The sequence below is a fragment of the Aphelocoma coerulescens genome, chromosome 17, assembly GCF_041296385.1.
Source record: "Aphelocoma coerulescens isolate FSJ_1873_10779 chromosome 17, UR_Acoe_1.0, whole genome shotgun sequence".
Taxonomy (NCBI): domain Eukaryota; kingdom Metazoa; phylum Chordata; class Aves; order Passeriformes; family Corvidae; genus Aphelocoma; species Aphelocoma coerulescens.
The window spans coordinates 5,885,953-5,897,568 of record NC_091030.1 but is presented as its reverse complement, the minus strand read 5'-3'; the positions used below and the strand labels follow the sequence as shown (position 1 = coordinate 5,897,568).

At 47.0% G+C, this 11,616-nt stretch overlaps 2 protein-coding genes across 2 annotated transcripts; both read left to right on the top strand.

The window, feature by feature from the left end:
• Positions 1-2: 2 nt before the first annotated feature.
• Positions 3-5,207, top strand: C17H9orf78 (chromosome 17 C9orf78 homolog). Its single transcript, XM_069032017.1, has 9 exons — positions 3-630; positions 1,303-1,362; positions 1,630-1,681; positions 1,852-1,922; positions 2,163-2,240; positions 2,678-2,875; positions 3,354-3,490; positions 4,141-4,239; positions 4,633-5,207. The coding sequence occupies exons 1-9, from the start codon at positions 548-550 to the stop codon at positions 4,722-4,724; spliced, it is 870 nt and encodes a 289-aa protein (XP_068888118.1). The 5' UTR covers positions 3-547; the 3' UTR covers positions 4,725-5,207.
• A 677-nt stretch (positions 5,208-5,884) lies between these two features.
• On the top strand, positions 5,885-10,720 carry LOC138119652 (torsin-1A-like). Its single transcript, XM_069031748.1, has 5 exons — positions 5,885-6,151; positions 6,370-6,635; positions 8,232-8,407; positions 8,518-8,645; positions 9,343-10,720. The coding sequence occupies exons 1-5, from the start codon at positions 5,941-5,943 to the stop codon at positions 9,591-9,593; spliced, it is 1,032 nt and encodes a 343-aa protein (XP_068887849.1). The 5' UTR covers positions 5,885-5,940; the 3' UTR covers positions 9,594-10,720.
• Positions 10,721-11,616: the final 896 nt, after the last annotated feature.

Genomic DNA, 11,616 nt, shown 5'->3' with positions numbered 1-11,616 from the left:
GGGCTCCCCTGTCAGGGCGGCAGCGTTACTGAGCGGTCGGGACTCAGTCCCTGGGGCGGGTGCTGGAGGGGCGAACCTCGGCTCGTTCGGCCGGGGACTCAACAGCGTGGCTCGGTGCCTCCGTCAGCGGGGAGCAGCCGGGTGAAGGAGTCACGTCCCGCTCCAAGGGCTGGGCTATAAACCCGGGTGTGGGACCGACGCTCCCCACGGCGCCTTCTCTCCACGGCGTCCCTGACAGGCACCGACCACCGGCGGAGGCTGTGCTGCCGGGCTTGCGAGAAGTTGAACGACCCTCGTGATTTACACGAGGTCTTCTCAGAAAAGGCAGTGCGTGGCCTGGCGGGGAGGGCTCCCAGCCCCGTCCGGGAGGGCACGGAGCGCTCCCGGCCCCGCTCGCCGGAACCGCGGCTGTTGCCCAGCCAAGGTGCGGGCAGAGGGGCGGTGTCGCCCGGCTTCGTCGCGGGGCTGCGGCGTCATCGCCGCGCGCCGCAGCAGCCGAGGGGAAGCGGCGGTGTGGTGGCCGTGCCGCGGCGCAGCAGCCGGAGCGATGCCGGGCCAGAAGTCCTTCCGCCGGCGCAGGGAGGACGACGAGGAGGAGGAGGAGGACGAGCAGCTCGCCGAGGAGGTCAGGTGGGTCGGGAGCCGGCGGGGAACCCGACCGGGTCCAGCAGGAAACCCAGCCGCGCCCGGTGGTACGGCGGTCGGGGGTGGGGACAGGACGGGACTCCGGGTCTGCTTTAGTCCAGCAGTGCAGTGTCCGGCTGTCACGACACGGTGTCATGTCGGCAAACCGTCACGTACGGCTGGGCTGTGAGCGGTGGCGTCGCATCATACCGTCATGCTGAACCACTGTGTTATGGCGTGAGGTCACAGCGTTACCTGAGCCCAGAAGTTACGGGTTCCTCTCAGTTTAGTGAGAAACACTTGAGATTTCAATTCGCCATCAACTTTCTTCAGAGTCACTCATGCCTGGATGTATTTTAGCTCGTCTTTCTTAAACTGGCTTCTTTTTCAAGCCTTTCAGTGTTTGGATGCTGCCTTCCTCACCTGAGGGAAGGCATCAGAAAGGAACGAATCCAGCAGGTGTCTTGTTTTTGGGTTTTTTTTCTGATTGCTCAAAGGCATGGAATTGCTTAAATAAATAGAAAATACCTATTTAACTTTAAACCTGAAAAGTGGATGCTGATATGCAGAGGTTTAGGGCAAAGTCAGATAGACAATTCTGTGTTAACTGCAGAAAATAAAAGGAATTCATTAAAACCAAAGCATCAAGTACTAAGTCAAATGTATTTTTTTCTTTAGGTTAAAACTTGAGGAAGCCAAAGAAGTTCAGAGCCTCAGAAAGCGACCCAATGGGGTGAGGTAAGGGATGTGGCAGTGGGGAGGGGAAATTATGTTTTGTCCAGGGGTGTGATGTGACAGTCAATTTCTCTCATCATTTGCCTCCTTCCAGTACGAACTGTTATGTCGGATACTGCCAAAATTATGTTCTTGACAGAGGCATTTCTGTGTTAAAGCCTGAGGATGGAAAAGACAGGGAGACTTAGAGAAGGATAAAGCAATACAGTATTGTTGGTGCTGTGTTTCCTTCTGCTGAATTTTATCTTCTTTCTTTATCTGCCTGACCAGTGCTGTAGCTCTGCTGGTGGGAGAGAAGTTGCAAGAAGAAGCCACACTTGTGGTAAGTGCTGGACAATTCCATCACCTCGGGGCTCAGATGTGATGGTGTGAGAACACTGACTGTGTGAGTCTGGCCTGGGGTGTCACAACTCAATTCCCAAATGTTTCCTGAATACTAACATTAAACTAGAGGGAAGCTTCAGGGTTTTTTTGTTATTTCTTGTTTTACAGGATGACCCATTTAAGATAAAATCTGGGGGAATGGTGGACATGAAGAAGCTGAAAGAAAGAGGCAAGGACAGGTGGGAGCATGTGAGCTCTGAAAATTCTCCCTGGGCTAGTATTTAATGACAACTGGTCATTAATTAACCAGAGGTTGTGTCACTTTGAAGAGTTTCATATAATGCAGTCTGGCCAGTTACTTTTGCCCTAACTTGTTAAATTACTTTAAAAAACCCAACACACACACACCTCCCCCAAAAAACCCAAACAGCCAACAAAAATCCCCACCAAAACCTGTAAACATTGTGGTTTCCACTTAGGATTAATGAAGAGGAAGATCTGAACTTGGGAACTTCCTTCTCAGCAGAAACCAACAGGCGGGATGAAGATGCTGACATGTGAGTTGTGCTGTGTTGTGTCTCTGATGTTGCATCAGGCTGGGTAGCCCCTCACCATTTATTTCTTTTATGTCTTGGATTCTGAGTAGTCCCAGGACGTCTTCCCAGCTCTCACTGAAATTGTTCCTTGCGCTTTCACTTAGGCCTGCCAGAATTGAGAAGGCTTTTTCATGGACAAAGCTAGGAGGTGCCAACCAGCCAGCTGGGCACCAAATCCCAGTGGGAGCCTTCCCTGCTGGCTGTAAAAGAGCTTGGAAGATCTGATTATTTCTTGGGCAATTAATTCTTGCTACTGATATTAGCTGAGTGCTTTTGGAGAGATAATTCTTTTCCTTTCTCCCAGCTGCCAGGACAAGGATGCAGCTGTGCTCCAGCAGTGCTGGGACAGAGTACAGGAACAGAATTAAATGCCCTGTCCCTTGTGTGCTGCTGTTTAGGATGAAGTACATTGAGACTGAGCTGAAGAAGAGAAAGGGAATTGTGGAGAACGAGGAGCAGAAGGTGAAGCTGAAGAATGCCGAGGACTCCCTGTACGAGCTTCCAGAGAACATCCGTGTCTCCTCTGCCAAGAAGACTGAGGAGATGTTGTCCAACCAGATGCTGAGCGGCATTCCTGAAGTGGACCTGGGAATTGAGTATGTGTTTCACAGATCTGTGGGTGATGGCCAGGACTGCCAGGATGAGCAGCTGTTTGTTGGCAGAGCAGCGCCATGGCTGGATTACACAGTCTCAGTTTGGGCTGGGGTGGGATGGAGCCTTGTTCTGGATTGGTGTGGTGACTAGCACAGCACATGCTACACAGCCTACACAGCCCCAAGGGTCAGTGCAGCTCCATCCCGTGACCTCTGGGAAAAGGCTCTTAACTTCTGTGACCTGACCCCAGCAGCTTTCTGCAGGACCCCTTTATGCCCTGCACTGAAGCGATGCACAAAGATGGGAGCTTCCATTTTGCCTTTGAAACAGTGTCTGTTTCTGTAGCGCTGCCTCCTCTCTCAAAAACTGCATCAGATGGCACAGCAGTGCTGTTACTACCCTCCAAATCCACTTAGCACTTCTGTGCCTGCTACCCTTTCTAACTATGACTGAGTATTTTTTCTTTTGTTTTTCTTCAAGTGCAAAAATAAAAAACATCATCTCAACTGAAGAGGCCAAGGCCAAGCTGCTGGCAGAGCAGCAGAACAAAAAGAAAGACAGCGAAACTTCCTTTGTTCCCACCAACATGGCTGTTAATTATGTCCAGCACAACAGATGTAAGTCTTAAGTGTCTCTCCTGACCCAGCTGGGACAGAGAAATTAGTCCATGTATCAGCGTGTCCGATTGCTTTTCCTGGGATGCTCAGATAGACCCCATCTGGCCTGGTCTTTTTCTTCCATCCATCAGCAAGGAGAAGGATGTATTTCTCATGGCTGGGCTTTCTGAACTCCCAGCTGACGCTGCCTCATATATTTCAAGATATTTTCTTTAAGTTGTGCCTTGTGTGCTGGAAATGATGGTGTATGATGGAGAGACTCCAGTTTGGAGGCTGCCAGAGCAGACAGGTGGCCAAGCAAACACGGACCTTATTGGATAGGAGATGGGAATTAATTTCTATGTGATCCTCTGATGCTGCAGACATGTAAAGGAAAGGCATGTGTCCTTCCATGCTTACAGGGGTGATGGGAATCAGGCTGGTGTGTTTTGATGGAAGTGAAGAGTGTTTGGGCCACTTGAAATAGTGCTGTTGAAATTTGCTGTGCCCCATCTTGCCTAATTATCCACAGAAACCAATTCCAAGGAGGTTTGTTCTGAGCTTCTGTTGTTTCTGGTAAAGATCACTTACAGCAAAGGCCATAGAAATTTATCCATCTGGGTAAGAGTGCTCCAGATAATATTCCTTATCTGATGTTTTTCTTCTTGCAGTTTATCATGAGGAGCTGAATGCACCAGTGCGAAGGAACAAGGAGGAGCCAAAGCCCCGTCCACTGAGGGTGGGGGACACGGAGAGGCCAGAACCTGAGCGTAAGTTCCAAATTGGAATGGTCGTAAGGAGACACTGAAACTTCAGGGGTCTTGTACAGAGGAACGATCTGGCTCTGCTTACCTCCTCTGAGTGTCCTGAGGTAGTGGGAGTGGAGCAGTCCAAGTCCAAGAGAGCTGGCTGTTGCACTACTAGATCACACCTGAAACCCTCTGGATGGAGGATGTCTGTAGAGATGCTCAGGGGTGGAGTGGTGGAGGTCACAACTGAAGTGTGTTGCCAAAACTGACAAGGGTTTGGTGGAAGCTGGAATAGCAAAGGGTGTAAGGCAATAACCTCATATAGTGAGGGGCTGTCTAAGGGAGGTGGCAGAGTCAGGAAATATATCCCTGTCCTTTCACATGAGACAACATTTCCTTCTCTTTCTTTTGAAGGGTCTCCTCCAAATCGCAAACGTCCCCTCAATGAAAAAGCTACAGATGATTATCACTATGAGAAGTTCAAGAAGATGAACAGGCGCTACTGATGAATGTGGACTGAAGCCTTTGGAGTTGTTCTATTTTCCATTAATAAAGGATTTTGTGTCAGTGACCTGTGACCTGCGATGGATGTTGGGAAGAGTCACAACCTTCACATGCTGATGTTACCTATGAAGCTTTTCCTCTGTGATCTTGTAGTGAATCAGTTTGCAGGTGATTGTGAACTCTTTGGTTGGTGAAACCTTGTATATAACTATGTTCTTATAAATGAAGTTTTGTAATGGAAAATAAGCTTTCATGGTTGGCATTTTTTAGTGAGAAAACAATTTGGCTTTTATAGATTTTTCGTTTCACCATCTTAAAAAAATACTTTAAAAAAAGATCCTTTAAAAGCAGCAATACTGTTTGCTTTGTAAATGTAAAGCTCTTGGGAGCTTATTTTCTTGTCCACGTGTTCCCCACAAGTGCAGTGTGGGTACTTGTAGTAAAGATTTGTTACCTGAAAATAGTAAAAGTGTTTTTTAAGTTATCATAGCATTTTTTCTTCTGGAATTCATGCTGATGGTTTTTTCCTGGTTTGTGGGTTTTGGTGGTGCTGATGGCCAGGTTGTCCCATCACTCAGAAGTGACAGCTCCAGGGTGGGGAAGGGACAACCTCAGATTTTACTTTTTCTCAGAAAAGGAGAAGAATCTCTGTGCCAGGCCAGGGGTGAGTTTGCCCCTGATCTTGTGTCCTGGACAGGGGAGGATGCCTTAAACTGAGATGGGAGATTTAGATTAGATACTAGAAACAAATGTTTCACTGTTCAGGTGGTCAGGCTTTGGAATAGGCTACCCGGGGAGGTGGTGGAGTCACCATTGCTGGAGGTGTTTAAGAGGCGTCTGGATGCATCAGGGTGATGCGGGTTTTAGTGGTTTAGGGGTTACAGTGGCAGTGCTAAATGGACGGTCGGACATGACAGTGTTAAAGGTCGCTTCTAACCATGCTGATTCTTTGATTCCTCTCGTCTAACACCCGGAGACACAGCCACAGCGTGCAATATTTAATAACTCCACTACGCGGGGCTGCCTGCCCCTGCCAACAGCGACCGGTACTCGCCCAGCCATGGCGGCGGCCCCTCAGCGCTGTCCCCGCCCGTTCCCGCCCAAACATGGCGACCGCCCCTCAGCGCCGGCCCCGCCTCCCCCCGCACCCGCGATGGCGGCGGCGGAAGCGGTGCCGAGGGGCGGAAGCGGCGGCAGGGCGGCGGGGCCGGGCGGGCAATGAAGCTGCGGCGGGGCGTGCTGCGGGCGGCCCTGGCGCTGGTGCTGCTGCCGCTCCTCACGCCGGCCGGCGCCGTGGAGCCCATCAGCCTGGGACTCGCCATCGCGGGTGCCGCTGCCTCGGCCCTCACCGGCTTCATCTCCTACCCGCGGCTCTACTGCTACTTCAGGGAGTGCTGCCTGTATCGGCGCGACCAGCGCGCCGCCGCCGGTGCGGGACCGGGATGGGCTGAGGGGAGGTGGCGGGAGGGCGCCGGGGCAGCGGCGGCGCCGGGAGCCGGGCAGAGCCCGCGAGGCCTCCCCGTGGGCCGTCGCTCCAGCCCGGCCGGCCCTTTGCCCCCTGCCCGGGGCTGGCGGCCGCCACAGCGGGCGGGGTGACCCCGCGTCCCGCCCGCTCCCCGCCGCTGACTGTGTGGTCTCTCCATGCAGCTCTGCAGGAGAATTTGGACAAGAGGCTGTTCGGGCAGCACTTGGTGAGCAGGGTGGTTGTAAAAGCCGTGAGGGGCTTCTTGAACAACACCAACGCCAAAAAACCTCTCGCGCTTTCCTTGCACGGGTGGACTGGAACAGGCAAAAACTTTGTCAGTAAGATCGTCGCTGAAAGTATTTATAAAAGAGGTCTGCAGAGTAAATATGTCCATCAGTTCGTGGCAACTTTACACTTTCCTCACGCTCACAGCATCAATCTCTACAAGGTAAGAATGAGCTGTGCTGCAATGAATTACAAATGTCATGGCATGATAAGTGCTGCAGACCTAGATGGTATTTTATGCAGTAACGTGTATGCAATGTCAGTTTTGGAATCTTCTGTACAGAGCTCTGTAGATCCTAACATCCATCAGGATTGGTTTTCCCGTGAATGTAAAGTTTTTTGCGTGTGTTTTGAGCCTCTCTTTAGGGGAAGAGTGATACGGTTTAATTTTCATTCTGCATTTTGCTTGGAGATGGGACTGACTGACAGATAAACATGATTCCTGGTTAGGTGTTATGTTGGTGGACACTGCAAAAAACCAAAATGTTCACGGCTCTGGGAAACCTGGTGACCCCCAGGTTTGTCAGGCACCATGGCAAGCTGTCACTGGCTCTCTGAGGCATCATTGTCTGTTCTACTGCACACTGAGCAGATTTTTTCGTTTTCTGTGGATCCATTTCCCATCTGTAAAGCAAAATCACAAAATACTCTGCTGCCAGAAAGATACAGATAAATGTGTTTGGAATTGTGTGAGTTCTGTAGGCAGGGAGATACCATGGAGCAGTAGCTCAGATGTGTTTTATGGGGTTTTTTTGTTCTTTTTTCACAACACAGTTTGAATGAGTACCACTGTCTTGTAGTACTGCATGTTGATATTCAGTTTGTGTATGTTACAAACGGGAACGGGATGGTCTACAAACCTGATTTCTAAATGGAGGAAATAGATATTTCCTCTTTTACAACTTATTTCCCCCCTTCTTTTAACTGAGCTGTTTTGAAATAAAATGATGCTTTTCTGCATTTGTTTTGAGGTGAATACACTTGGGAAATTTGCTGCCCAAGGCAGTAGGAGGAAGTATTGCTGCTTATCCCCAATACACCTCTGAGCAGAGTAAATAAAAAAGTGATGAATCATTGAAAATAGTCAGAACAGTTATTTCTCATTCATCTACCAGCACATCAACCTTTTTTCCCCAATTAATGCATTATTGATCTTGAATGTAATGCTGAAAAATTGAATGCTTAAATGAGAGAATCTTTCAATGCAATAAAGCATTAGCCTTTCTGGACAGCAGTGTTTTATGAAGGACTTGTAATTGTCTTCATTTAACTTGTGATTGATTAAAACACAGAGAATTACATTTTGTTTCTGCTTCTGCCAGTGACTGCAGGTGCAATTTCTCACTGCTGCTGCCAGGTAGCAAATTTAATATTGTTTATATTAAGGATATTTGGACCAAAGTGCTGCCAAAAGTCATCATCTGGCTTGTCAGAACTTGGCTTTGTGTGGCTATTCATGGTGGGACCCATTTTTTGTCCTACTATGCACTTTTGTTTTTGCTTTTTACAGGAATATCTAAGAGAATTCCTGCTTGTCCCATCCTATCTCTTGGTGTGTTAAGATTTTTCAGAACCAGCACGAGATTTTGTTGAGGTTTCATTTACCATTTTTAACCGTGTTTTAGTGAAGAAGGCAAAGCTAATAAAATGACACCACTGAAATAACTCCTTCAGGACAAGGTTCCATAAACAGAATGCTATTTTTTTCTGTCTTTTCAACACAAACTCTTTCAGCATCTTTCATTTTTATGGCACTCAGGACCAGTTGCAGTCATGGATTCGGGGAAATGTGAGCATCTGTCCCCGGTCAATCTTTATATTTGATGAAATGGATAAAATGCATGCAGGGCTCATTGACTCAATCAAGCCCTTCCTGGACTACTATGAGCTGCTGGATGGGGTGTCCTACAGACAAGCCATCTTCATCTTCCTCAGGTAAGCAGTGGCTTCTCAGGCTTGCTGTTCTGTACACTCCATGCTTTTACTTCCTAACTTCAACTTTTAAAATTACCCCCAGCTACAATCTCTGTTTTCTCTTTACTTAGCAATGCAGGAGCTGAAAAGATAACAGAGGTGGCACTAGATTTCTGGAGAAATGGGAGGACAAGGGAAGATATCCAGCTCACAGATATCCAAAATGCACTGTCTGTGTCTGTCTTCAACAACAAAAATAGTGAGTAAAACTGGGATTGCTTTTGAGGTGGTGAAAGTTACACAAAAAGGATGGGCTGCATTTAGCTGCATTTTTACAAGCTATGGTTTCTTCTTGATGTGGCCTCCAGTTTTTGGCTTGTGAGGAGCAAAAATGCAGTTTTGGGGCCTGCAGTTGGCTCCCAGGATGAGTGAAGATTAAGGAGCTCTGTGTGCACCTTGGCCACCAGCCTGTTTGCTGCCTGTTGGACTGCATGTGTTGGGGGAAGTGCTTCATAGGTTTCCTCACACAGGACTTCTGGTGAAAAGGGGTTTTAACATAATTAAGCTCTAAATTTAGCATTGGAAGCAAACTCCCTGTACTTCTGAAAAAGTTTAGATGTAAGCTCCAAAAAAAGGAATAAGAAAACTTGTCTGGGAGAGCTGATATGAGAAAATCTGTCCTTCTCTAGGTGAGAGAGGGAAAGGTATGAGACCAGCACCTGGAGAGCAAGAGGCTCAAGCACAGTCAAAATCCATTCATTCAGCATAAAGGACCACATTTATGTGTCTGTTCAAAACTGTGCACAAAGTAACATGAGAAGGGGCTTGTTTTGACTTGTGCATTATAGACCTCTAAAATCCCAGGTGAATTCTTAGCTGTGATCTGCCCCTTGCTCCCATTCAACCTGTGGTAGTGTTTAACTAGAGATGTACTAACAAACCCTTTCCCTTTGCAGGTGGATTTTGGCACAGCACCTTGATTGATAGAAACCTCATTGACTACTTTATTCCTTTCCTGCCTCTGGAATACAAACATGTGAAAATGTGTGTCAGGGTTGAGATTGAGTCACGTGGCTACACTGTGGATGAAGACATTGTGAGCAGGATAGCTGAAGAGATGACCTACTTCCCCAGAGAGGAGAGAATTTACTCAGATAAAGGATGTAAAACTGTGGATGCAAAGCTGGATTATTATTATGACTTCTAATGCTTTATTGCTACAGCCTGCAAAGAAGCAAATTTAACTTAATCACAAAGTGGAGGACCTGAGACATTTCATTTTTAAGTACTTTTTAAAGAAAGGAACGCTCTGTTGTAACTGGTGTGTAAATAAGCAGCAGTGCCTCTGCATTTTTATTTTGTCACCAGTCATGGCTCCCAAGTGCTTCAGCCTTGTGCTGTGAAGGTAAGAAGGAACTGCTTTGGGAATTCCTGGATCTGGCAGGGCTCAAGACTCCTTGAATCATGTGTCAATCATTGGAACCCTTTGGCAGACTCTTGACAGGTATAGAAGGACTGAGACTATGACTTGATTTTAATTCGATTTTGCTCTTTTGTGGATGATCTCTAGACAATATTGAGAATTTTAATCAAAGTTCCTGTGTCTCTGAAAGCCTTCATTTGTCCTGTGTGGGAATATGCATTAAAAATAGAATATGTGTCTTTTTGCCTTCAACAGCTTGGGCCCAGTAAAGATAAGGGGAGATTCTGGAATTAAAAAATCTGGGCTCTTCTATCCAACATCATACAGTGCCATTGTCTTTTTCAAAACAGAGGTATAATTTGGTCTCCTATATGTCAAACCAATATTATAAAACTCTTTATTGTGAATAGTGTTCAGAGAGCAGACTTAATATTACAAGGAAGTGAGTTAAAATCCTTAAATGCCACACTGGTGTAGTTAGTTCCTATTTTTGATTAGTTTTTATGTATAAAGGTGCCCACAGCAGGCTCTCCCAGGAGTGATCTCAGGAGGGAGAATTGTGCTCTGGGAGTGGTGAGTCAGCTTCATGGAATGGCTGCAACGTCGTGGGAAAGGTGTGCAGATTAAATTTTACACCATGGAAATGGAAAAGAGGTTTCTCTTCTTCACTTACATGTTGAATTCAGAGGTCAGCTTGCAGGGGTTTCCCTTTTTCATCTTCTCACCATACTGTGTGCTTTTGAGGCAGGGATGGAGGCAGATCTAAAGGCATTTGGAAAAAAAATCACTTATAAAATGTGCCCACTGAAGTTACTGCAAAGGGTGTCAGACTTGTTTCTGAATGGGAGCACTGCAGAGGCTTTTTTCATTCCAGTTGCTGTTCAAAATAAACTTTTCTCATCAGAAATGTATTTCTTAGCTACCTTCTGGTGTTCTTTGCATTCAGTGATTTGATATTAATTTTGCACAAATATACTCCATGTTGAGGAACAGCACACTGCATTCCTGGCTGTTCAAGCTGTGCTTGAGTACAGGTATCTCCCTTCTGGAGTTCAAAGGGCAGAGATAGCAGAAGATGTGACTCTGCTATCTGGTGAAACAAATCAAGCTTGGAGTGGAAACTGCACTTCTGGAGCATTTATACTAATTAAGTCGTGTGGTTTTTGTAGAGGCAGACTTCCTAGATGTATGTGTGCTCAATTAGGATGAACTTGTTTTGTAGAGACCAGTTAAAACCCTGCTGCTCATCTCCTCCTCCCATTGTGCTACCACTGCCTGAACACTGCAGGCTCTATTTGAAGCCACCCACGTTTTCTCTGCTAGGGGAGAAAAAAAAAAAGGGCCAGTGAGGCTCCAACTGTCCAATAGCTCTGAAGGTGTGTGATATGCAAATTATCAATCCTAGTATTTGTCAGCAAATGAGTGCATGGAACTCAGGTATTTATCTGTTTCTCTGACTTCCTGATTATGGCAAATAACTGGCTAATGGAAAAAAACAGGTGTAATAATGATAAACTTGTACTGCTGTCTGCTACCTTCTCCTCAAGAGAATCAGTACAACCAAGCATCTTGTTGCTTTGCCAGAACTATCTTGGTTCTGCTTTGTGTGCCAGTGCAGCATCAGTACAAGCATTTGCCATACATTGGTAGCCAGTATTTCATTGTATCACAGCCCTGAATGGCCCAGGGTAGATGAAAGCTTCCTCTGGAGAGTAAGAATGATGTGGAAAGGATAGAGACTGTCTCTGTTTAATCTCTCTTGTGTTCTGCAGACCTGGCCAGCAGTTTCATCTGGGTAAAATACAGC